Source organism: Strix aluco, chromosome 6 (genome assembly GCF_031877795.1).
Source record: "Strix aluco isolate bStrAlu1 chromosome 6, bStrAlu1.hap1, whole genome shotgun sequence".
Taxonomy (NCBI): domain Eukaryota; kingdom Metazoa; phylum Chordata; class Aves; order Strigiformes; family Strigidae; genus Strix; species Strix aluco.
The window spans coordinates 23,339,316-23,364,623 of record NC_133936.1 but is presented as its reverse complement, the minus strand read 5'-3'; the positions used below and the strand labels follow the sequence as shown (position 1 = coordinate 23,364,623).

General features: G+C 41.3%; 1 protein-coding gene across 1 annotated transcript; it reads right to left on the bottom strand.

Moving 5' to 3' along the window:
- Positions 1-4,978: 4,978 nt before the first annotated feature.
- GORASP2 (golgi reassembly stacking protein 2) lies at positions 4,979-21,920 on the bottom strand. Its single transcript, XM_074829086.1, has 10 exons — positions 21,744-21,920; positions 12,934-13,014; positions 11,950-12,153; positions 11,453-11,539; positions 10,859-10,989; positions 10,159-10,291; positions 9,909-10,032; positions 9,474-9,560; positions 6,822-6,917; positions 4,979-6,028 (listed from the first exon to the last, which is right to left on the bottom strand). The coding sequence occupies exons 1-10, from the start codon at positions 21,804-21,806 to the stop codon at positions 5,709-5,711; spliced, it is 1,326 nt and encodes a 441-aa protein (XP_074685187.1). The 5' UTR covers positions 21,807-21,920; the 3' UTR covers positions 4,979-5,708.
- Positions 21,921-25,308: the final 3,388 nt, after the last annotated feature.

Genomic DNA, 25,308 nt, shown 5'->3' with positions numbered 1-25,308 from the left:
AAACAAACTCACCTGAGGGCATAAACAGTGCTGAGAAATAGCTTCTCATACCTTTTCTTACAGTTCTAGCTTTTAGCATCATAGCTGATAAAACTTGACTGATGTCTAGTAACTGTTAATACTGAGCTGCTGTTTATAAAAACTTCAACTTTTGTTTCCAAGTTTTAACATTTCTTAAATAAATTGCACTACTTAGCTGTGTTAGCTTTAGTTTCCAGATTATTTCTTTAAATTGTTTAAGCACTGTCTGATGATGGTATGTGCCAATCCAAGCACATGGTATGTGCACAGCTCCAACTCCATACAATGGGTACTTAGAAATGCCAGGATGGGAGGTTTGAAATCTTGTTTGCTTTTAAAGAAGGCTATTTTGAAGACTCAAAACCCAGAATTTCAGGGGAGATCAGCTTGAAGGATAAGGGCAAGATGGTAGCTGCTAAGTCTGAGTTACTGAACTGTATGCTCTCTTTCTTTCCAGTGCAAAGAACTGGAAGCTATTTCTCTTATACCAGGTGAGAATGTAGTGGTGGTGGCTGAAGACTTGTTATTTGTGACTAATGTTCATTTAGGAGTAAGGACACTGAAATGAGCCGTTTGTTCATGAAAGCTGCCAGCAGACAATGTTGGCTGATAAATTGCAACGGTTGGGAAGACATGTCTTCAGGGAGCAGGATCTGGGCAGCACTATCATGTCCTTTCCGCACATCAAAAGGTCCAGGCAAGTCAACCCTCAGTGACTCCCATTACATCCAGCGCCCCTTGTCAGAAGTAAAGCTCATAGCTCTGCATTGCTTTTGCTAATATTATAATTTTCCATTGCAAGATTTTCTTACATAACTAGCAAGCCTGTGTTGACTATAGGCTTTGTGGCTTGAGTTCATCACTCATGTTTCTTTTTTTAGCTTCTGTTGGGGTTTCATAGCTCGCCTAAGCTCCAAGGGCCATGAACCAAGCACGTGAATAAGCAACTGCTTGCTGGCAAAGTAAACAGCTCTCAGACAAGAGGACTGTTATTAAATTGGGTTGTTTTGTTGCCAGAAGTGGCTTTCACTGTTGCCACGGGTTGCCCAAGGTGAGCCTGACCTCTGTGGTCTCTGAAACTCTCTCTTTTGGGTGAGCTGAGCAATGCTGGAATGCAGCTTTTAAAAGATTAACTGTGAACCTAACACAGTAAACTTCTGAGAGAATAAAAATACTACATTGCACAACTAAGGATGAAGCATACCTTTTGATCCCATAGGGTAAAAGTTCCAAGGCTGAGAACATAATTATTTGTCAGTACAGTTCTGCTGTCTCCACTTAGGGCAAAATTCTGCCTTTCCAGGTGCAAGGAAGAGCTGTAGACAGGCAGGCATGTGGCCCATGGACAGACGGGACTGCACTTTCCTGCTGTGAGTAAGGTAGCAAAACCATGCACCCCACCTAACCCTTCTCAGCCAGAGCAGGTCTCCTCCACATGCCAGGTCTGCGGCCTTTGAACTTTAAGTCTTCATGCCATTTCACATGCCAAGTATGTCATAACACAAAACCAGCACTTTGGTACTAACTTGCAACTGAAATTATGTGCAAAGTCTGTTCCTCAGAAACACCAGTCATTCACCCAAGTGAAATTCTGATTTGCTAGCTGCATCCTGGCAACGTATTCACAAGGCCTAAGGATAGACATGAATTGAGGCTTCTGGAAAAGGATGTATTTGTTCCTTGCTCAGCTTACTAGCTCTCTAGCCCCCATCTGCAAATCTCTTAGGTATTCTGTAAAATGGCAGATTACCATGCTTTAACTCTTTTGCCAGCGCTGCAGGGCAGAACTGTTGAAGATTTACCTGAGCTAAATGAAGTTTTCTGTTTGTCTGGGGCAGTGAGTTGTTTGGTTTTGGTTTTTTGAGACTGGTTCTTGCACCTTAAGTATTTCACTTTAAAACTGTGCTATGGTAGGCGCTGGCTCCCCATTATTGCACAGCTAAAAAAAGTTTCAACCACAGAAGTTACAGGCAAATCAGTTTGAAGATTTTCACTTTCTGAGCTAAAGTTACTACAGGAAGGTGCAGCATAGTGCAAGACACTGTGTGCTGGGCTGCACAAATATGTATTAAACCATTGGCACTACCATGAAGAATGGACAGAGTGGGACTACAAAGCATGCATTAGCTATAAACTACAAACACAAATGAATAGATGCTTTTGCAGACTGATTCTCGCCTACCATTACAGGGTTCAGATCTAAAATGAGATGGATTCTAGGTGTCTAAGTCTAAGGGATGGACCAAAGAATCTGAACTTGGTGCCAGTGGGGCCTCCATGGTAGGGAGTAATTGTGAACACGTTTATTTGACTAGTACAGACAAAACCTGTGTATAACTGAGGAAGACAGGGCGCCACAATCAAACATCACTGATCCTTATCCTGCCCCCTTCAACTTAATTCCATAATCAGCACTTACATCACTGAGAGGTTGGAAATATTACCCAGGCCTCTTTGTCAGCATTACAGTATCTCAAACGAGTCCCTGCCTGTAAGGATCTGCTTTCTTCAAAACAAACTTTCACCCTGTCCCATGGTTAGCATGGCTTAAGTCAGCAAACTGCCAGCAAAATTCTGGAATTTAGAAATAGCTTAAGCTCAGCCCATTTCTGCCTTCAAATCAGTGGGTTTTAGTTATCTGCGATTCCTTAAAGTATTATCATTCAGCATCCAGCTGGCATCCATTTGACTACAGTTGCTGCTGGGGGGGGGTGGGCGGGAACCAACCACCCTCATTGCTGAGCCTAATCCTGTAAATTCAGCAGCAAGAAACTATTGAGCGCCATCTCGTGGCCCTGAATAGCTATTTCCCAAGAACAAATCTTGGAGCTCTAATTGCGAGAGGGAGGTCTAGCGTTGGACAGGACTGATTTAAAAGATGGCTGTCAGGGGCGCAGAAACAGCCCACTATATGACCCCACCAAAGCTATGAAACGTTCACCGTTAACGCTTTGTCCACACTCCTGCCTCAACCTTGCAGCTTGGGCAGCTGCTTCCTGGAGCAGCAGCAGAACCTCAAGCTGCAAAATGCGCCACTTCAGCTGTCGAGACGGCCCTGCACTCACAACAAACACACCACTGAACACCACTGCCCCCAGAGTGGCCTTTGGTGGAGCAGGAAATTACCTTATTCCTTTTACAGTATGTCACATACATGTTAATCATTCTTAATTAGATACAAGGCTGGGGATGTTCATGGTACATCTGTCTCCTTGTCTGCTGTCAGTGCTTGTTAAAGAACTTCATGTGTCAGTATTTTAAATAAACCTAATATGCCTATTTGTAACTGTTCATTAACAGCTGAATACATGAACTCATGGAAACAAGGTCTTAGTCCGCATCCCTCTATACTCTCTTCTTTTTTGTGAAAAAATAATTAAAAGACCCTTACCAGAAGTGATTAAGGTACAGTTTCATTAAATCTAGTCGAGGGAATTAAAAACAGGGACAGAGTACAACAGTATGACTTCAAGGTCCTTGCTTCAATTTTAAGTGTTAAGTTTTTGACTTTTCAATGTTTATGACTTTTTAGCAGGGAGGTTACAGCTTAGAATCTGCATCACTGCCAAATCTGAAGTCATGTTATTTTCAGTAGAATTGCTGATGGTTACACTTAAACACTGCCTTACTTCCACCACACTCAGACCTATCAAAAAGCTGGAGCTATAAAGTCAGCAACAAGGGACTTTGAAATAGCTAACAGAAGTGTACAACTTCAGAGTAAGCATCTTATTTTGTCTGCTACTACAGACAACTGCACACCTAAAAAAGCTTGCAGCTTGCTGTTGGAAAGCATAGAAACATGACAGCTAATTTCAGATGTTACTCCAAAGGACACTGTGCCATACTGTAAGAACAAAAAAAACTACCCGAGGATTCTAGTTTAAGGCATCTGATTACAATCAGCCATTGCTCTATATTTGCTATGTAACAAAACTTCTATTTCTACTCTTCTTGGGTGAGAAAAGGAAAACAATAATAACGAGGATTCTAGCTGTGGAAGCATGTAAGGGAGTTACAGGAGAGACTTAGACCTGTGAGGTTTGATGAAGCTCAATACTAACATACTTTCTCTGTATATAGCAAAGAAAAGAGGGAACATCCTTCTTCTCATGCCAAGGTTTAGTTCTGAGGTATATGACACCGGATTTACAGAGGTCAATAAAAATACATTCTGAGAAACGGTGGGCACCCTACTTAACAAGGCAGAGGGATTTTACACTCCAAGCAGCTGAGAAAAGAAACTGCTCACAGTGTGAAAAAAAAAAATATTTGGAGTCTGGCTTTGACATAGGCTTTTGACACAACAGATGATGAGGAAATGTGCAGTAGTGGGGCAGAGGAAAAACAAATACTGAAGTGATAAAGAGGAGCCCAGACAAGAGGTATTAGGATAAAGCTTCCACTTGAGCTAATTCTTTGAGACATTATGACCAGCAGTGATCAGGCACACTACATTGCCAAAAGGGATTAAGTAGCTGTTGAGACAGACTTTTAGCTCCAGCCTGCTGATGATATGGTTAAAGTTTGCACATGCTTGTAGAAAACACATATAAATGAAATCCCAGTAGTACAGAAGGACTGAAGTAGCACAGAAGAGTTTTCCACATCAATTGTACCTGATACCAGGAGTGAATGCTATCACCTGGAGTACAGCACACACAGCAGTTTATACAAGTGTATAATCTACAGTTAATCTACAATTTTCAACCTGAACATCAATTTAAAAAGTCAAGTATGACTCATATGCAGGCAGATTTCATGACTCATTGCTGCAACGGATCTAATCGCTAGTGCTAATCCTGCCTGCCATTAAGAAGTCTGGCATTCCCTCTTGGATCCATTCTTCTGGGGGGGAGCCCTTTCACAGATCTGTGCTAGAGAGAGCTGAGCTAAAAACAGGTAAATGAGAATTTAAGCATTAAACAAATAAATGTGCTATTTGGTCACACAAAGGATAAAATTCCAGAAATTTATTGCTGTATGTATGCTTAAATCCATTAATGTGTCTTACAGTAGTCATGAAGTGCCAAATTGTGTGCTACATTTAACATTTCCTGCATTCCCTTCCAAATGCCATTTTACAGTGGGCGTATGAAACAACGCAGCAGCAGTCACAAAACATGGCTTGAGCATCTCTCAAGAGCTTAAAAATAAAGATTTGTGTACAAGCTGAATAACGAGATGTCAGTTAAAGGTCACTCAGCAACTTTAATAGAAATATTTTTAGGTGGAAGTTTTGCAATGTTAAAATTTACAACTCAGACTAAACATTCTCATCCCCACTGTAGTAACAATATACTTGCAAAGAACAAGAACTATGGTACGTAAATGTCACACGCAAGAACCGCTTCATTTCTATCAGAAGCAAAAATTGCTAATTATAAGCAAGGACAGGCCTAGCAGGCTAAGGCTGTCAGCCTATATTAAAAACATATACCTCCGAGTTTGGCAGTGGAATTCTATTTACCGTCTTGACTTTTTTTTGGTTACATACAAGTACTCTTCCTCCCCTCCCACCACAAACACTTTATAAATCCCCTTTTATTTTTATTATACCTCCATATTATTTACAGGACTCCTAAAGATTAAGTACAAACTAGTATGAAATTAATGACAGCTTGCTCTTCAAATATGTATCCCATGGCTAAATAAATACCAAGCCAATCCAACAGAGTGATCTGGAGTTATGATTCAGAAGCTTGTGTATCTGTGACTCCAGATGTTTTCTCATTAACTATAGAGGATTCACTTGATCTGTCAACAATAGTTGCCTTAGAAGTTGGGGTAGCGCTATCCAAGGTGAGTGTAGAGGTCTGTTCCACATTTACAGTAGTGCCAGGGTTGACGGAAAAGCTTCCGGCTTGAGTAATGGAGGGAAGCAAATCTGTAGGCACTGTAGATGCCTCTGTGACCAAAGGAAGCAAAGGAACACATTTGGGTGGCATTGATAGAGGTGTTATTCCCATTAGATTCAGAGGCGGCAAGGAGGGAAGAGATGGCAAACCTAAGAATTGGAAAACAAAACAAAAAAAGAAAGAAAAGAAAAAAGGCAGTGAGCTGCTGCATACCACAGACAGATCTGGAGAGATTCTCCTTTTGCTTGAAGTTTTTACCTTCTCTAATCTCCTATTTACTCTTGGAGAGGAAGAAGCTTTTTGAACTTAGTATGAGCATGATATACATGCAGCACTGACTCAGCAGGCTAGTTTCAAGCCTGATACTTTTCAGATTTCAGAATTGAAGAATTAGAATAAACTCAAGTTTGTTTCTACCTCCCCAGAGGACTAGGTATTTAATGCATTAATACTGATGATTAGATTTTTCTGGCATTCACTGAAACTGCCAGAAACAAGAAGTTAACAAGAACCTTATTCTATATAAGCTTCCAGTTTCTTTTTGCTTGCTCCATGTCCACCATCAGCAGTTTTGTTTTATTCAAAACTATAAATCAAGTATCAGTTTGTACTTTTGGCATTCAGTCAGGGTGCTTCGATCTCCTCATCTAGCATACAAGAAACACCTCATAGTTTCTTCTACCCATAAAACTATATACTTTCACTCTTGGCACAATCACTTTTGAGATCATAAATCAGGTAATATGAGACCAAACAACTAAATACAGACACAGGTTTAGAATTAGTTTACCTAAAGACATATTCCTTGTCTACCTAATCTGGGTACTACCGTCAACTCCCATCTCAGACAAGCATTCAATTTATCCTCTTCCAGATGAGAATGTCAAGGATCGTCAAGGAGAGACCCATTATTAGAGCGTTTCAGTTTGCAGAAGCACATACCAGGCTGTATGATTTCTGGAACAATGTGTGGTGCAGGTAAATTAAGTTTGGACAGATCAGTCAGGTTGGGAAGCCCTGCTGGTAATGGCATCAGACCTAAGAGAAGAGTGGAAAAGTTACAGCTGAAAACTTAAAATTGTTTTTTCCTAACTGTTTCTGAGATCTTACTGATAACAAAGTTATTTTATATTGCTTTACATCTTGATTATAAATCTTTACATATAAGAATGCAAATACATCCCGAGTTTCAGCTTTTGAGTTGCACAGTGAAAACAGATACCTATTGCAGGAAGTCCGGACTAGCAAATACATGATCCCAACCTTTCAGATTTTTGAGGAAAGCAGAATCTCATTTCAAGGAAATTAGTAGGTTTGCATTCCAAGTTCAGCTTTTAACAAAGGTAGTTATTTCACCGCAGCACTATACCAGAAGCCCTTCATTCCTAATTTGAATGGCAGAAGATAATAATAGGACAAAATACATAGTATTTCTGATCTCTAATATTGATTACTCTATTATTAGTCTTTTCTACTTAGTTCATAACTAGAGTTAAACATAAAAATATATAGAAAAGGCAAGACAAAGTAACTTTCAGAGTCAGGAAGGACTGAAAATAGAAGAGAAACATATGATGAACACAACACATGCCCTTCCATCACTGTGTTTGCTATGGAACATCTTTCCACTCCTGAATTTTCTGTCTTAGAAGAGCTGCGTTTCTGGGATAAAGGGCTCTATTCCTACTTTGTGCTTAGCTCAGGGAAGGCTATTTCTGAAATAAACTGTTGATACTACAGTAATAAGACAAAGAGGAGAAAAGTCTTAAAGCAAGGCCACTGCACACAGATTTCGATTAAAAACCAGTCATCTTTACCTACCTGTGAATTCATTAGCCACAAAGGCTGACATAATCTGACTCAAAGAGCTTTCAGCTCAGCTACAAGCAACTTGGGTTTGAACTCTTTTTAAAATCTGAAAAAAGCTGAACTTCAAACAAATTCACTCAAATTTTAAACCTCTTGTATATTTATTACTTACAATTTCACTAGTATGACCATGCAAATTGCAAGAAATATTCTAATAGCTTTCAAAAAATCAATAATACTATTCAGAGAACAAAGTGAATGGAAAATTCGTATGTGCAGATTTTGGGAAAGGGGAAGAAGACTACATTAACAGAAACTGAACTTCTTAGTAGTTTGCTATTTTCTCTAAGCAGTACAAGATTAAAGTTCTGTGCCCTGGTTTGCATGCACTTAGCTCTACTAGGTATTTTTAATACGTTAGAAAGCATACCTCCAAGCATTACTTAAAACTTTTGGACACATCTTTAGCTACTTGTCACATAACATTAGAAATACAACTAGAAATACAACTCTTTCAGTGTTTTGGAATGCACAATAGAGTCCTGCACCAGTGCACCAATTACATGGCAAAATCCTACACAATCCTCACCTTACCCACTGTGAATAATTCTGGAACACTACTGCTTGAAATGTTCATTATTATCACGAAATAATGCACACCACTTTGTAGACAGACTCTTCTGTTATACCAGTTTAAATCACTAAATTCAGATAGATTAACTGCAACATACAGTTCTATATTGTTAGCCCTCTATTTATACTAGGAAGAATGATCAAGCTGAGTATTAAAAAGGAGTTTCCTAAAATGGAGGTTTTACATGTAAAAGGAATGCAAAAAATAGGCAAGACATGCCTTCTCGGATCTTTCTTCTGTCATGATGTCCGAATGCAAAGGACAAACCAGAAACTGTGAAGTTATTTACAAAAGTATTTTGCAACATACAATTTATGAACTATGGACAGTAACTATATATCAACTCAGGAAATGTTACAAATAGGAAAGCTAATAAGAAATCCTGAATGCTGCATCTATTGTGCAGGGGGCTCTAAAAGTAAATGATTGTAAAGATTGTTGCCAACTGCCATAGTTTGAGATAAAAACAGCTTAATAATTGATATAAAACAGTAATAAAAAGTACAAGCAGGTAATGCACAATGTGACTGCTCACCACCCACCAACTGATACACAGCCCGTTCCCAGCTAATGATCCTGAAAAACACAAGATCCCAAAACCACAATCCCAGAAGCAAGAGAGAAACCTCCCCCTTCCTTGCTGACTGTCTATATATTGAGCATGACATTACATGATAGGGAATATTCATTGGTCAGTTTGGGTCCAGTGCTCCGTCTGTGCTCCCTCCCAGCTTCTTGTACACCTGCACATGGGCAGGACATGGGGAGCTGGAAAGTCCTGGATCTCTTGGCAAGAACTAAGACCATCAGTGTATTATCAACATTCTTCTCATACCAAATCCCATACTGGATCCAAAGCACAGCACTGTTCTAGCAACTAAGAAGAAAAATTAACTCTGTCCCTGCCAAAACCAGGACACCAACTTAGTTGTCTGTGTTACAGACATGCTGTGCACATACTCTAAAAAAAAAAAAAAAAAAAAGATTCTTAAGATTGTAGAGGTTGTACAGAGATCTTTAACATGAAATGTGTATGTTATATGAAATTATACCCTCCCACCCCCAAAAAAGCAGTGGAAAAGACAGCTCTCTTCCCTTGCTCCCTTACAATTCTTGTTTCAGATATGTTTTAAGGAATTTAACCTACTCACCTGGTAATGTAGTTGCTGGGTTAACTGGTGGCACAGAGGTAAGAGACTGACTGACTTGTGGTGGTAATAATGGAACTGTTGGAACACCTGGTGCAGTATACAGGAAAAGAACATTAATTTTAAGCATACAACACTTCAGCTCCCTTCCTCAAGGAGTACAAATAAATATTTTTTTACTATTGGCCTTAAACATAAAATGTTGATGAAGAAAAATAGTGATGAAGAAAAATATGCATTGTATTTCTCATAGAAGTTGTTTGCAATTATTTTGTGAGCAAGTAGGGCACAATTACACTACTCTAGCCTTTGTTGTTGAGAAAAGTTTGGGGAAAATGTTATTCTCTTCTGCCTTCTACTAAATTGCTAGGAACACCTATGAATGCAAAGAGGTCAGAAACCCCATGCATTTCAGAAATCAGTTATTTCCATACTAACCTGTGCTGAGAACGTTACTGACAGTAGTTGAGGGCGAACTAATAGAAAGTCCTGAAAGACTCTGCTCGAGACCAGCTGACCCAGGGGGTAATGTGGCTGAGGGATTAACTGATGACAACTGAACCTTATGGAAAGGAAAAAAAGAAAGTTGTATCATTACGGTTTGTTTCCACAAGAACCAATAGAAGCAGAAAAGCAATATAACATCATAATTCATTTTTACCAAGCCAAAGAAGCAACTACAACTTACCTCTGTGAAGCCATCTTTGAGGGGACTGAGAGATGCACTAGGCAACTGTCCTGGGAGAGAAATTTTTTTTCCCTCTTCAAATGGGCGCGTAGGTATCCTATGCAAATATCCATAACCAATGCCACATCCTAGGCTTTTAAAATATGAACATTTAGAAGTCAGTTAAGTGACTTTACAACTACAGACTCCATAGCAAGCAATGCATGAATGACTCAAGACACCAAGAAGTTTCAACATCAATTCTGTACAACTTTCCCCTCCCCATCAAAATGTTGCCTCATTTTCTATGACAAAATAATCAATATGAGCAATAAACATTTAGCACAAAATAAGTTTCATTGTTATTTAAACCAAGCAGCTGTATCAGGTATACAGCTTGGAATTCAACTCACAGTTGTTACTTGCAGTCCTCTGTTCTGGCTACTGCATACCATTTTAAGAATATTCTACAGCCTAAGTACTATTTGAAGCCTAATGCAGAAAGCAACCATTTTTGCACTAGCTAATTCACTGCGTAAATACACCCCCCCCACCCCACTAGTAACTAAATCTGAATGCCAAGTAAATATATAATTTATTATAGCAGAAACACCTTTGATATAATGATGCTCTTCTTCTGTCTTTGTAGAAAGCTTAAGCAGCTTTAGGCTAGTGCTATAAGAAAGTCACCCCATCCCCCTGTAACATATGGTCTCCTTACCTGCCTTCTCCACCCCACGCAGAATTTGGAGTAATCACCACTTCCCGACAATTATCTGTATCTGTGTTGTATACATAAAGCTTTAATGGCTTTGCTTCATGAGTTTCAATAAGAGAAAAGAGATCTTCAGACTGCAAAAGGATAAAAACAAATAAGGGTTTTCTTGTCCTTGTTTTATCGTTTGACATTAGAATGATCATCTTCCTTGTCCTAACTTTCTGTAACAGAACCTGGTAACTGCTACATGTTGCAGCTGTTGCAGTGCTGCTGTTTTATCACAAGGCCAACTTTAAAGTGTGCTTTGCTAGTGAAACTTAGAAGACGTGGTAAAACCCAGATTTCAAATGTGCTATTTGAAATATTAATATTAGAGTACAAAAAAGTTTCTACCTTCACGAAGATATTTAAGAGCAGTTTTTATTTCCAGAATTGCATTCAAGCACAAAGAAGAGGCACCATGCCAGAGCTCCTTCCTCTTTGCATTAACTTACTTCCATTAGCACTGAACAAACAGAACTGAGGATGTTTCAAACTGCCCTGGTACAATTTTTTTTTAATTTAAAAAAAATCCAAATCTTATTTTTATATACTTACCTCATTCATGACAGTATCTGCTCCAATGATATAGTCACTATGAGGTCTAAGTCCAGCTAATGCAGCAGGAGAATTTGGTTCCACTTCCTAGTTTTAAGATGGAAAGTTACAAAACACTACATAACTGTCAGGGTGTAACAGAAGTTAGACATGCACTGCACACAAGCTTTGAGTCAGATAAACAGGTCAAGTTTTCAACACAGTTAGTAGAACAGTCACTGAACTAGTGAAACAGTGGATAAATGACAATCTCTTTTGATACCTTACAATACTCAGAGCTCCTTGTAATAAAACCATGGATTTAAATACAAGATTTGATAACATACTCATAGACATACAGGTCTAGTTCAAAAGTCTTTCCAAAACCAAAATCAATGAAGAGAAAACAGACCAATTTGATCTCATAGTTTATGTACCCCATACTTACTTTTCAGTAAAAAGATAAAAAGTTTAATAGTAAGCAACAGTAAGAGAAATACTTGGAAGTCCATACGTACCAAAACATGCCATACATTTTCATTGGCCCCATCAAAGCTGCAGAAACGAATGCTGACACCCAGCAGGCCCTGTCCACCCCACATGTTGCTGGGGGTCACTGATGTTTCTCTCAGTTCCAATGTTTTGCTACTGTACACTAGCATTTTTACAGGTTTTTCAACATTTGCTTTCAACAGGTCCTTGAGAGTGTCATTGTCTTTATTCTGTGAATGTTCAAACAAGAGCTTGGATTAGTGTTTAGAACAGCAAGCATCCAGTTCTATAGCACCACTTTTGTATTTCAAAGGTCCTATAAACACTGTGCATTATCAGAATAGTATCAACAGCTACTTTGTAACAAGCTCCCAGTCCCTTCACAATTCTAGAATACAACTCCAGCGAAACCTGGGATTTCACTGTAACAGGTCATGCTTTCCATACATGAAAGCACTTTAATTAAACCTGTGATACAGTGAGCCTTGCAGCTTTTCAGAGGCTTTCTTGAATCCAGCGGTACTGGTGGGAAGACCTTACCCACAGCTGTTCTTTTCCACTGTTACGATGGTTTGCTGTCTCACTACAGCTCTGCTGGAAAATTTTCTCCCATGATTCCTGCCCCACTAATATCTCTGACAACAGTTCTTTCAATCAACCTGTTTTGACTGAAATGAGTTTGCAAGTTCTCATACAACTTACAGACAGAACTGGGGGGGGCAGTAACACAAGCAGCTAGTGGTGGATCAGTAAGTAGTACTATCTTCTGCTGGCACTCATTTCTGCAGAGAGCATGTCTGTCTGCATCTTTATTCTCCAGCTAAATTTTTGATAGAATTGTAACCTCAGGGTGAAGGAAATTAATTTCTGATGAAGTCAGGCTTTCTCATTTTAAACTAAGGAGAAATATTTTATATATATTTGAATAAAACAAATGCGTTGGCTTACCTATATTAATAAGATTCTCAACACATTGTTTACATTCAGTTATAAAATAGCAATACACTTACCAATCTTGAACCATTGATGGACACAATGAAATCAAAGAATGGCTCCAATCCAGCTCTATATCCTGGTGAGTTTTCTTGTACCTAACAAAATTAAACAAGAATTCACCAAAAGGGTACCAATGCTGACTCATAGATTAGGAATTATATTTCTACTCGTGCAAACTGCAGTTCCAGAAGCAACTGCTGTTTGTATGTATGATTTTTAAATGTTAAAATACAATCTTTTTGACCAAAAAATCCCTCCCTTTAAAAAAAAAAAAAAAAAAAAAAAAAGAGAGAGAAACAGTTAAAAAGAGTCAGTAATTTATAAATTATTGAGGAATGACACAACAGTAGTCACTCCCTGGGACAAGCACTGCTTAATAGTTGCAGCAGATAAATTGTTGATATTTATTTCAATAAAGGCGATTATGGTCAAAGGACAAAAAAAATCTGAATTCTGAAAAAGTTGGTTAAAAAAGCAGTATCCTTCCACAGAAGTACCAACGTTGGACGTTGCTTTTTATCTTACAAGAGGAAAAAGAGAGTCACATCTGCATAAGCACGGGTTATCTCATGATTAAACATCACCTGTTGACATTCTTGAGACATAGAGGGCCAACAAGCTGGAAGAAAAAGGACACATGCAATTTTGCAGCCATGGCAGCTCAAATAATTCAACCACTCCACTAGGACATGGCGTAAGTATTAGATACACATTGCTCCCAGAAGCTTAAAGTATGCTTTTAATTACAAATTGAGTAACTGAAAGACATTTTGCCAGTGTTGTTTTTTACTATTACATGCACTGCTGATAGACAAAAGTAATTCCAATATGGTTATCAGATTTTTCCTACAACCTCTGTAGTAAAGACTATCTTTATTTGTAAGCTGATTCATTTTACCCGCTGGCTTTTTGTTTTATGTGCTACATTCATCTTTCAAAAAGATCTAAAAAGTGTTACCCTTTACAGTGTCGTTTCTTATTATGTGTTATTCTATCTGACAGAACCGGTACAAATCTGTCTAATTCTGCAGGAACTGAGTTTTCTTAATATGACTCATCTAGAACAAAATATTCCAATATGGAAAAAAAAAAAAGCTTGATTACTACTAAACCAGTCCTCAGAGTCTATTTATCTCTGCCCAACATATTCACAAAATCAGAGCATGGAAAAACTCAAATTACTTGTGGGTAGCTTTCTTTAACAGATGCCAGAAGCTTAGAACATCAGTGTCACATAACCTAAACATTCATTAAAGAAAAAATAATCTTCTGGAATCAGTAGTTCCAGAGTCACATCACACACACTGATTGCTGTCCAATATTTGAAAAGCAGCAAAAAAGTATGAAACCAGCATTATCCCAAAGTAGTAAAAAAATCACTGAGGCAGCAATAACATCCCCAAACCCCACATTTATAATTTCTAACTAGAACATGAAGTGTGTCTGCAGAAGTGTGTCTTCAAGATGCCTGCATGCTCCTTGGAAATAATTTCCTACAACAGGGGTTACAGATATTCTCCCTCTCTGCCAAATATTAACTGTATGGAACCACAGCTCTCAATCACCAAAGTAACTTGCAGTCCTGCTAACTAGATCCAAACTACTGCCTCCATATTCCTTAATCTGTTGGTTCGAGATGCCTCTCACCAAGAATAACTAGAGATCAGATAGCAAGCTGGGCACCAGGTAACAGGGTAAAAGTACAAGCTAAGCTCCATGTAGCAGACCCTCTGCATAGAAACTCTCAGGCACATTGTGAATGTTGCCTTGACATTAGTGGACTGTCCCTAGAGCTCATTTTTAACTTCAGATATTAAAACTTTCAATAACGGATAGCTACCGCAGAACAGCCTTCACAAACAGAAATTTTAGCTTATGAGAAGAGCCACAGAGAGGCTAAAATCACTATATGAATTATTTTTCTTAAATGTAGAAAGTATTTCCTTACTAAGTTGGGTACTCAAGACCTTCCTGCCAAAGAAAGGCCAAACGACCAGTTTCATGAAAGCAGAATTAAAGAACTCTGGTTTCCTATGAACATGTTCCATAATTGCATTCTCAGGCTTGAAGTTTCTCCTGTAATTAAGTCATTCAAAACATACAGTTTTTCTAGTAGCAAATGTAGGATGATCTTGTGCTGTTTGTTGTTCTTCCCTCTAGTTTAGGGAGGTGATGTGAAAATACTTTAATAGCCTCTCTCTCTTACCACCACATATTGCACGTGACATACGAAAACTTAAATTTTGTGGTTTTAATGAGCCTGACAAAGGCTTTATACCAAAATGAAATCAAGAGATGGTTTCAGAAGTTATTGGGAAAACAAGAATTTTAAACTTCATCATTTAAAAAAAATCAGTAAATCCAGCAAACTGACACATTTATTCAGATAGCACATCAGATTGTTAGGACTGGATATATGTCACGGCCTTGAAACCATGAAAAGCCAGACTTCATTCACACAGTAGGACAGCTGCAAAAGCAGTCCTGACATGGTCCACTCTTTATTCACAGGTTTTCCTCCATTTCCAAATCAACTTCTTAAAAAACCTAAACAACTAAACCCATACACTCTGACACAATATCCCTTCCCCACAACCTCCGATAGATTATATCCTCAACACTGTGAGCCAACAGTGACCAGTATTCAACAAGGTAAACTTTTAAAATAAGAAGAGGCACCTACAATAAGTGAAAATTACGTATGTTCAGCATCCATCAATGTCAAGCTCACTGACATTAGGATGTATAGATTTGATATTCTAGGTAAATTATTTATAGTCTACCCCAAGCTGATGAAGGAACTGCAGAAAGTATCTTCAGGTGTTGAACACCTTCCCCCAAATCCATCACAATCCTGAACATCTCTGCATGGTTTGTTTCTAAGTGGGTATGTAAAAAATATCCAGAAGCTGTATCTAAAAGAAATCAAGCTCTTACAGTTACTTCAACCATACACACACCTCAGAAGCACGTAGCTGCATCCCTTCTGTCATAACATTTCCTCATGCTGCCCTGCACAGGTTCAGTCACAGTTTCCTATTTCCCTAGTTTGTTTGGGCCCAACATCCCTGAGAGAAAAGCATTTTTATGCCTGGCAGTCCCAGAAATGCAAAACAGAAGTTCCGAGTTCATTCCACATGAAACATCTCCTCCTTAAAGAAGCTAAATACTCTGCCCTGCACAACAATCACACTGACCCCATATAGTTTTTGTGTCACACCACCTCATTTTCAGCCAGCTACCTGCACAATTCATCACCATCACACAGTGCCAAATGCACAACACAGCTCTCTGCTCAAAGCTCTGTGGCCATTGTTCACTCCCAGGAACTACAGCAACAGAGGATAAGCAGGGACCATAGAAAATACAAGGGCACAAAAAACTTATTAATGATGGAAATAAAGATTCCACGTATACAAACTCTAGGCCTCCTGAGCAATCTGGCTTCATGCAGCTTTGCTGTATGCCCCAAGAAGGTATTCAGTAACTTGCCTTTGTAATTGAATAAGGACTGAGAAATAATCAAGTAATACCATTTACAACAGATGCCACAGCAGGCAAGATACCAGCCACGGCAGCTTGGGAAGCCTAATTCTCTCAAAACCAGGTGATAGTTCAGACATATAAGTTATAGACTCCTGTGGGTAAATGCCATGACTTTCTAACAGAGAAAAACAGTGGAACAGACTACCCAGAGAAGCTGTGGAACTGCAGCTTTTAAGAGCAAGCAGAGAAAACCTCTATCAAGAATGCTGAATGTCAGAAGGCAGAAAACGGCTGTATGACTTTTTCAGCCTCGTACAATGCTGCAGAAATTCAGTTTCTCACCAAGATAACAGCAGGGATGCTGAGCACATAGACTACACATTAATTATTTCGCTTTTAATTCACTGTCAAGAATTAAACAGGGAAAATATTTCAAGGTCAAGACTCTAATTTTAATCTGTATTACTTAAAACATTTTTTGGTAAATATATAAAATTTCTCTTTGCTGAAAACCTTTCCCAACACTATCGCTCCATGCCTACACAGTATATCTTGTACATTATACATTATAATAAGGCTGCTCAGCAACACAACAGTCACAAATTTAAGGTCCAAGCAAGCAGTGCTACAGTAAATGGAATCAGGCATGGAAACCCTGATTTTCAGAGGCAGAAGGCAGCTCTCACGACATCTAAACATCAGATAACTTACACTAGTGTCCACTTAAACTTTCAGAAGCTTAGCTTCAAGCACTAAATACACAACTTCCAAGGAGCAGAAGCTCTGAAGCTTTTTTCCCCCAACATAAGAAATGCTTACTAATATTTACTTTATTAACAACAAAATGCTGGAAGTTTGTTTGTAGTTCTCCCACCCGTTCTGTAATTGGTAATAAAATTTTATTATGTATCATGTAGAAGCAATTCCTGTTAGGTCTGACAATCTATTTTATTTCTGTCAGCTATTCTAACACATTACACTGTATAACCATACTGAATCTCCTTATTAAACGTCCAGTTCTCAAGAGAAAAAGCTTTATAAGCTTTTTGTAAGAAAATAAGATTCCCTATATGTAGAATCAAATTTTATTTTAGCACAGAGAATTTAACCCAGGCTTTTAAAATGTGAGCCTCCCTTAAAAAATAAGTCATCTCTTTATGGCAACACATTTGTATCTCTATTACAACGAACCAAAGCACTCAGATTATAATTCTAAACTTTGGGCACTGCTGTTCAGTATCTTTTAGGGAGAACAGCACATAACACAGTAGCATACAAATCTCTTGCAAATAAAAATTCTTACATAGAATAGTTTAGGTTGGAGAAGACCTTTAGGATCATCAAGTCCAACCACAAACCTAGCACTGCCAAATCCACCATGGTTTACATGTCCCTAAGCACCACATCTACATGCCGGCAACTTCCCTGGGCAGCCTGTTCCAACACTTGATAACCCTTTCAGTGAAGAAATTTTTCCTAATATCCAATTCAAACCTCCCCTGGTACAACTTGAGGCTGTTTCCTCTCATCCTATGACTTGTTACTTGAGAAAAAGACAGTGACACCCACCTTGCTGTAACCTCCTTTCAGGCCGTTACAGAGAGCGATAAGGTCTCCCCTGAGCCTCCTTCTCTCCAGGCTAAACAACCCCACTTCCCTCAGCTGCTCCTCACAGCACTTGTCCTCTAGGCCCCTCACCAGCTTTATTGCCCTTCTTTGGACATGCTCCAGCACCTCAATGTCTTTCCTGTAGTGAGGGGCCCAAAACTTTATCTGAGGTGTGACCTCACCAGTGCCAAGTACAGGGGGTCGATCACTTCCCTAGTCCTGCTGGCCACGCTATTTCTGATACAAGCCAGGATGCCATTGGCCTTCTTGGCCACCTGGGCACACTGCTGGCTCATATTCTGCCAGCTGTCAACCAACACCCCCAGGTCATTTTCTGCCTGGTGGCTTTCCAACCACTCTTCCCCAAGCCTGCAGTGTTGCATGGGGTTGTTGTAACATCAGCTATTAGTTGAAGAAATTGTCAATTACATCAGCCTGGGCAAACTATAGCAGTTTCACATTGCTGAACAAGAAAGTTATTCAAATTTTTCCTTCATTCTGTTTTGAAGGGCAGAAACAAATGCATACTGAGCAATACACAGAGTCAGACAGTTGCACTAATCGGCCACACAACTTATGTTAAAGGAAACTTATAGAGGAGAAAAACAAACAACAAAGAAAATTTCTAGAGGTTAAAGAGCATTGCATGCTACCAGCCTGGGAGGTACTAGTTAAAAGAATGATTTATGAGCACATTACATGAATCAGTAAATGGAAGTCTAACTGCAAGAGCACATATAATGAATAAAAATGTATTCCAAAGGATTGTTTCAAACAAATCACTGATTATTAGGTATATCTATGAAGAGACTAGGGCAACAGTTTGTAATTGTCTCTCCCTCTTAAAAAAGGCTACATTTCAGTGTCTAGAAACCCCAACAGTGCAACCCACAGCAACTTTTCCTCTCAAGTGTGCACTGTTACAAGCGTACTGATCATAAAGCTCACAATGAAAGCAATCTTGCACTGAGTATTAGCAGGAGCAGCAAAAATTATGTCAGAAATTAATGATGATATTGTTCACTTGCTGTATATATTTCTGCTCCTGTTTGAAGTGAGCAGAGCAAGAGACTTGCTACCAGTTTTGTAGGGAGGCAGCACGTGCAGTCTGAAAGTCTCACTGTGACTTGCAACAGTCTCAGTTTGCTCATCCCTCTGGCAACTTGTACTTGGCTCCTACAGTCATTCTGAACAACATTAACTCATTTGTTTCATGGTCTTTTAACAAATATTTTTCATTTATCTGCACTACCTAAACAAATTCTTCCAATAACTGAAAATATTTTCTGACATTTCTCTAGTTTTCCAACAACTAATGCAGTCTTAAAAATGACCACTATATACTATTGACAGAAATTTGGCATTACCAAAGAAATCTGACCTTATCTGAATTAGACCTGTAACACTGAAAGTCTACTGCTGTTTTCCTTTTAGCATTCTCATTTATCCGATTAAGATACTGAGCTCAGAAAGAAAATCTACTTGAGAATAAATCAGAAGAAAACAGCAGTATTGCTTGACCCCGAGTTCTACCAGAGTTCTGACTCTGTCCATGCAGACAGAGTGTTTGTGCAGAGTTCCTCTAACAGTGTGAGCCAAAGACACCTGTCTGTAACAAATTTACTACAGAATACCAACTGGAAAATTAAACTTGGAAAAACTATAAAAGAAAATTCTAGTCACTTTTATGCCACACGCATATCAATGTAAACATTCCAAATTATAACTGTGAAACCAGAATTCTTCTCTATTCTGAATCTACACTCCCAATTACATATAAGTATAACCCTAATTCCTGTTAGACTGGGATCATGATGCCATTTAAGATGCCTGTCCACAGAAAAAAAAATTGCTCATTGTTGTGGCATCTAAAGATATCAGCATGAAGATAAGGCAGTGAAAAATTGAGACATCAGTCTGTTTAAGACAACAGGCAGGTCCTTTCCTGCATTTAATGTCAATACAGCTGTAGTCTCAGAAATCAACTTTTTTAATGTGCACCTACCAACTACATTTACAAAGACTGGCAACCAAACACTGCCACTTCAAGTCACAGCAAAAACATTACAACCAAAAGGTGCCAGATTCAAGCAAGATTACAAGAAAAAATAAGTAGATTATACTTCATAAGAGAGATATACCTCAGTTTACTAACGTGCGTCAGTCAAACAGTATGAACTGATGAATCCGACACAACTGAAACTCTAACTGCAGAGTACTTACTGATTTTACAACCCTCAAATGTAAAAAGCACATGATATTTACGCTACAGTATGCTAAAAAAAAAAAGTGTGCCACTTTTACCAAACTGCGAAAGTGTTTTTTTGTGGAGGAAAGGGAAAGATGAAATGGGCTGTCATTTATTAGAAACACTGGATTGTTATATATTAGTAACATTAAAAGGGAGAAACAAAAGACCACCTATGACTTTAGCCTATATGTAAATTTTAACACATGAATGTTCAGATTTGATCAAAACATCAACATTTGCTTCTTAAAAGCATTACAGCAAGCATTTTTTAACACCTGACAAACGATCTGTGTTCTTTTTTCACCACAGTATTCTACATGTAGCTGTAGCTTGCTGCTAGCAAGCTAGACCAAGTAAGGAAGTACTAATTCATATGAGCTGAGGTCTTGTGCTCTTTCACATGTGCAAAATATGGGGCTAGCTGATCTGAGCTAGAGCTGATCTGAGAAGGTCCGACGCCAAGGAAAAACCAGCCCAGCTCGGTGCCTACAGTAAGGGTACTCACGCTCCGGCTACGGTGGCAAAGCGCGGTGGCGTGGGCGAGGCTATTAAGTAACTCCGGCAAAGTTACTGTATCACCCACTGCATCAGATTCAAGGACACAACCCAGGCACCGTTCTGCTCACCGAACGGGAAACACAGGCTACAGAAAGGACTTCCAAAAGGCTGCTCACAAGACCTTTAATGCAGTCTACCAAAGTATTTTGTTGCACACAAAACCAAAATTCTGTGGCCACAGCATGAACAAAACCTATGTAACTATGAAAAATAGCAACACTGCCCTCACTGCGAATGCGGCTCAGGCAGGTGTGACGCCTGTCATTTAAATACCTTGATCTAACACCCCTGAAACTGCTGTCGAGGAATGAAGCTGCTACAGTTTGGATCACGGTGCAATGATCAAGATAAAGCCGTCAGGGCTGCAGCTGTTAAGCAGCAGCTTGAACGCGTGCAAGCTGGTGTGCTAACAGCATTTCTAGAGGAGAGGCAGCCTTACCCTCCGCAGAAAGCAGCGTCACCCCCACGCACCGTCCCTCCCGGCCTGTTTACAACCGAAGCGCAGGCGGTGCAACCGGACGGCACAGTCGGGGCCACCGGGATCCCTCCAGCCGGGGAGAGGCGGCTCGGGGCCGGGACAGGGCGCGGGCAGCGGCAGCGCGGAGCTGAGCCCTGCTGGCGGGGCGCCCGGAGAGCCCCGCGCGGCGCGGCAGCCCGCCTCCCCGCTCCTCCGGCAAAGGGAGCCGGCAGCGCCCACCCCGCCGCGAGCTTCACCGCTGCCACAAGCCGCGGCGGAGACCCGGCCGCGGGCGCCGGGAGTCCCAACCGCCGCCGCTGCCCGAGCGCCTCCCCGCCGAGAGGCCTGGGGAGCCCCTCGGGCCGCCGGAGCGCGGACCCACGGAGGGAGAGGCCGCTGGGCCCAAGGGCCGCCGCCGGCCTAACGGACACCGGGGCGCACGCCCGCCTCCCCGCCGCCCTTACCCGCAGGACGTGGTAACCCTCGGTGCCCCCGCCGGGGATCTCGACGCTCTGCGAGGCGCCCATAGCTGGGGGCGGGCGGCGGCGGCGCTGTTCCCCGCACAAAGCCCCGCGCGCCGGGGACGTGGCACTCGCTCCCTCCCTCCCCGCTTCCGCCCGGCTCGGGAGGGGCGGGCGAAGGCCGCGCGCAGGGCATGCCGGGAAGCCGCACCGCAGCGCCCCCTAATGGGCGCCGCCGGGAGGAGGCGGAGGCCTTACGGTGGCCGCCCTAGGCCAGACCTCGCCGGCTCGGCTCCCGGGGGGCGGGGCGGTACGGTGGCCGCGAGGGACCACCGCCCTCCCGCTCTTCTCTGGCGCGGCGGCGCCCCCTGGCGGCTGAGAGCGGCGCCGCCAGACGCGGGGAGGGGGCGCGTCTCCGCCCGCCCGGGCTCCCGGGCCGGGAAACGGCGGCGGTGCTGGACAGGAAGAGTTAATTAACGTATGTTAGTGTTAATTATATTCACAATGTATAGCAAACGGTGCACAGGACATAAAGAGGGCAAGCTGGGGCAGGTCATACCTTCTGCTGCTTCTCTGATCCTGCAGCGCCCTGTGGAGTTCAAGGCAAAACTGAAATGCCGGCGGGCGCTGGACGCTGCGCTTGTCCCCGGGACGGGGCTGCTCGGGTGCTCCGAAGTGAGGCAGCAGCGCCGGGATTGCCGGGCGCCCCTGAAATCCTCCGGATTGGAAATCTCTGAAATCCTCTGGATTGAAATCCTCTAGCTGGAGCTGAGGTGAAAGGAAATCGGTACAGAACAGCTTGGGCGGGAAATGCTGCCCAAGAGCAGCACTTCGGATCAACCTGTTTCAGGGCATGCATCCCCTCGCAGACATCGACAAGATAACGGGATGGATTCTCATTGCAGGTGCGTGGTGTGTCGTGACATGCAGCAAACAGACCTGCTCTCCGGCTTGTTTCTGCGGTGAGAACCGCCAGCCGGTGAAATGCACCCCACGGCCAGCGTCAAAGCCCAGCCCTGAGCCAAGCTGATGCCACAGCATAGCTGGAGGAGGTGGATGGTGGTTTAACAGGGAGCGTTATGAATATAAGGTTTAGACAATCTCTCTCTGAGAGTGTCCCTTGTGCCTGGAAGGCCAGATGAAGTTTTTGCACAGCCTGCCCACACAAATCAGTGCCTCCTGGTTCTGGCACTACAGATCTCCAGAGAAGTGACCTCTTGAAGGAGTGCTGTCTCACCGGTCATTTTCAGTAATGCAGAAACAGCATTTGTTGGTGAACTGGAACACGGTGTTAAAGATCAGCTGAGTACAGAGAGGAAATTCAGATTAGCATACCTCACTTCTTTTGGACTCATTTCGCTCTGTATTATCATAGCTGTTTACTGATTAGTATCAAAAGCCTCTCTGCACTGTGCTTGGGATTTACCCCAGAGCTGCATGCAGAGATGGGCAACCTCCTTCCCACCCTTGGCCACCTCGCTGTGCCCAGGTGTTTCCACCAGACCAGCCAGCCAGTGTTTCTCCAGGCACCCTCATCAGGCATGGCCAGTTCTGGCGTGCTTACATCCCTACACAGTGTCTCTCCTCATCATTACAAGAAGAAATCAACTCTAGGATATCCAGAGGCAGCAATACAAAGCAAGAAGGCAAACTGAATAATACATAAATAAACTATTACAAGAATTTCTGTTCTCTTAATACAGTAAGAGAACATTTGTTACAGTGAGCTGATAAAGTCACACAAACAAGGCTAAAAACTATACCAGCTTAAGCAAATCTTATGCTTCCAGGCACATGCCATTTAGATTCAGGAGGAAAATCCCAGCCATATTAATTTCTTTTTTGTTATTAGAAGTTCATGATAGACCGCAGGATAACACAGTGTGATACAGGGAGAGCAGCTGTGGTTCACCACTCTTTATCCAAAGCTTCCTAAAGGATCCATAGCTGGTGGCAAACTACCATCCACAGTCATTCTTTTGCTCTCTTCTGGGAGACTGGCTCCTGTATGACACCTCTCCTTATGCTGCTAGGTAGGTGTGATCAGTTTTGTGGATTGCTTGTAGGTTTTATGTGCCCATGAGGCAGATGCTAGCCAGATGTTGTCCTCCTGGCTGACAGGCTCTGTGATGCCAGCCCCTCCTTTGTTGAGAACAAATCTATGGGTGAAAACCTTAATTTAATGAAGGTTTCTCTAGGGTATATTCGGTTGCATTATCTTGCTTTGGACTGGAAGACCCTTGAATTACTATTGCTGTGTAAAAAAAAAAACCCAAACCCACAACTCAAGCAACACTGCAATGGGTTGCTTCTCTGCCTAGCCAAAGCCCCATAAATTCCAGAGCGTTTTTAGACCACACAGTAAATTTCAGTGACAATCCTGTTTCCCCAGAGATTATGAAGAGGTGAGTGGCTCTGGAGCTGATAAACATTTCATTAATGGCAGGCATTTCCTACTCAGAGTTTATGTTGGGTCAGATGTAATAATTGTTCATGTGCTTCATTGAAGACACTAAATCCTCACTTCAGCATGTTGCGTACCTCATCCTTAAAAAGTTATCTCTCAGCAGTTTACTATAATGTGAGTACTACATCACAGTGAAACACACTGTAAAATATCCCTTTAGACGCCCTTTCCCATGTCATTAAAGATTGTAAAGAAAAGATCTGAACTTTGATTTCTTTGTGAAAAAAGGTGCCTGTTATCCCAAACTCAATATTTCTGTCCACCAACACCAGAAAGAGTAACATTGTTTTGCCATTGAAAAGTTGACATTTTGATGAATATGTGCTCGAAAATCCTGAGTGAATACTAGTCTTTCACACCTATCTGGCCTCTAAACACATAAACAGTATTAAACCTGGGACTGGCCAAATTGTACAGTGCTGATTTTATGAGCCTAACTTCTGATTATCCAGTTCCCAGTAAGTGGCAAAGCCAAAAGCACCATGTACAAAGTAGAAGGTGAAGAAAGCCCGTGACACTGGCAGGAACACTTCTATGGCTGAATTCTGCTCCTGTGACCACTTTGAGGTGTGTGAGGGACTAAAGAGGAGGTAGAAGCACCCTGACAATTTGTAGCAGCTATTGCATCCAGCTGTTTGTGAAAGAGAATACAACTTACATCTGACTGTGGTTGCAAGAGTAAAACGTTATCAAAGGAGGAATGCTCTTCATGTTTGCTAAAGGTGTTAGTAGGGAAACAAGGTGACAGAGATTTTGCAACTCCATGAGCCTGCTCAGACATTACACCCTCTGAGAGCCTGTCAGTACCGTTGCATCAGTAGTCAGTTTGTCTTACTCTCACAGAACCAAAGAAATTCTACTTCCCTCTTCCTCAGGAGATCTGTAAAAGTTTCATGCCTGCATGTGGTGAACCCAGAAATGGGCAGCCATATTTTGTTCTTCTTAATCACTCAAGTCAATCCTTTCAGAGAAATATGAACCCAGCCCTTCTATGGAGACATAAACTACATCCATTGCTGCAAGACCTGAGATGCTTTTTTTAGGAACATTTGCCTTACCACAGTATCTCAGCTTTCCATCAAAATGCTGTCACTCTTTTTG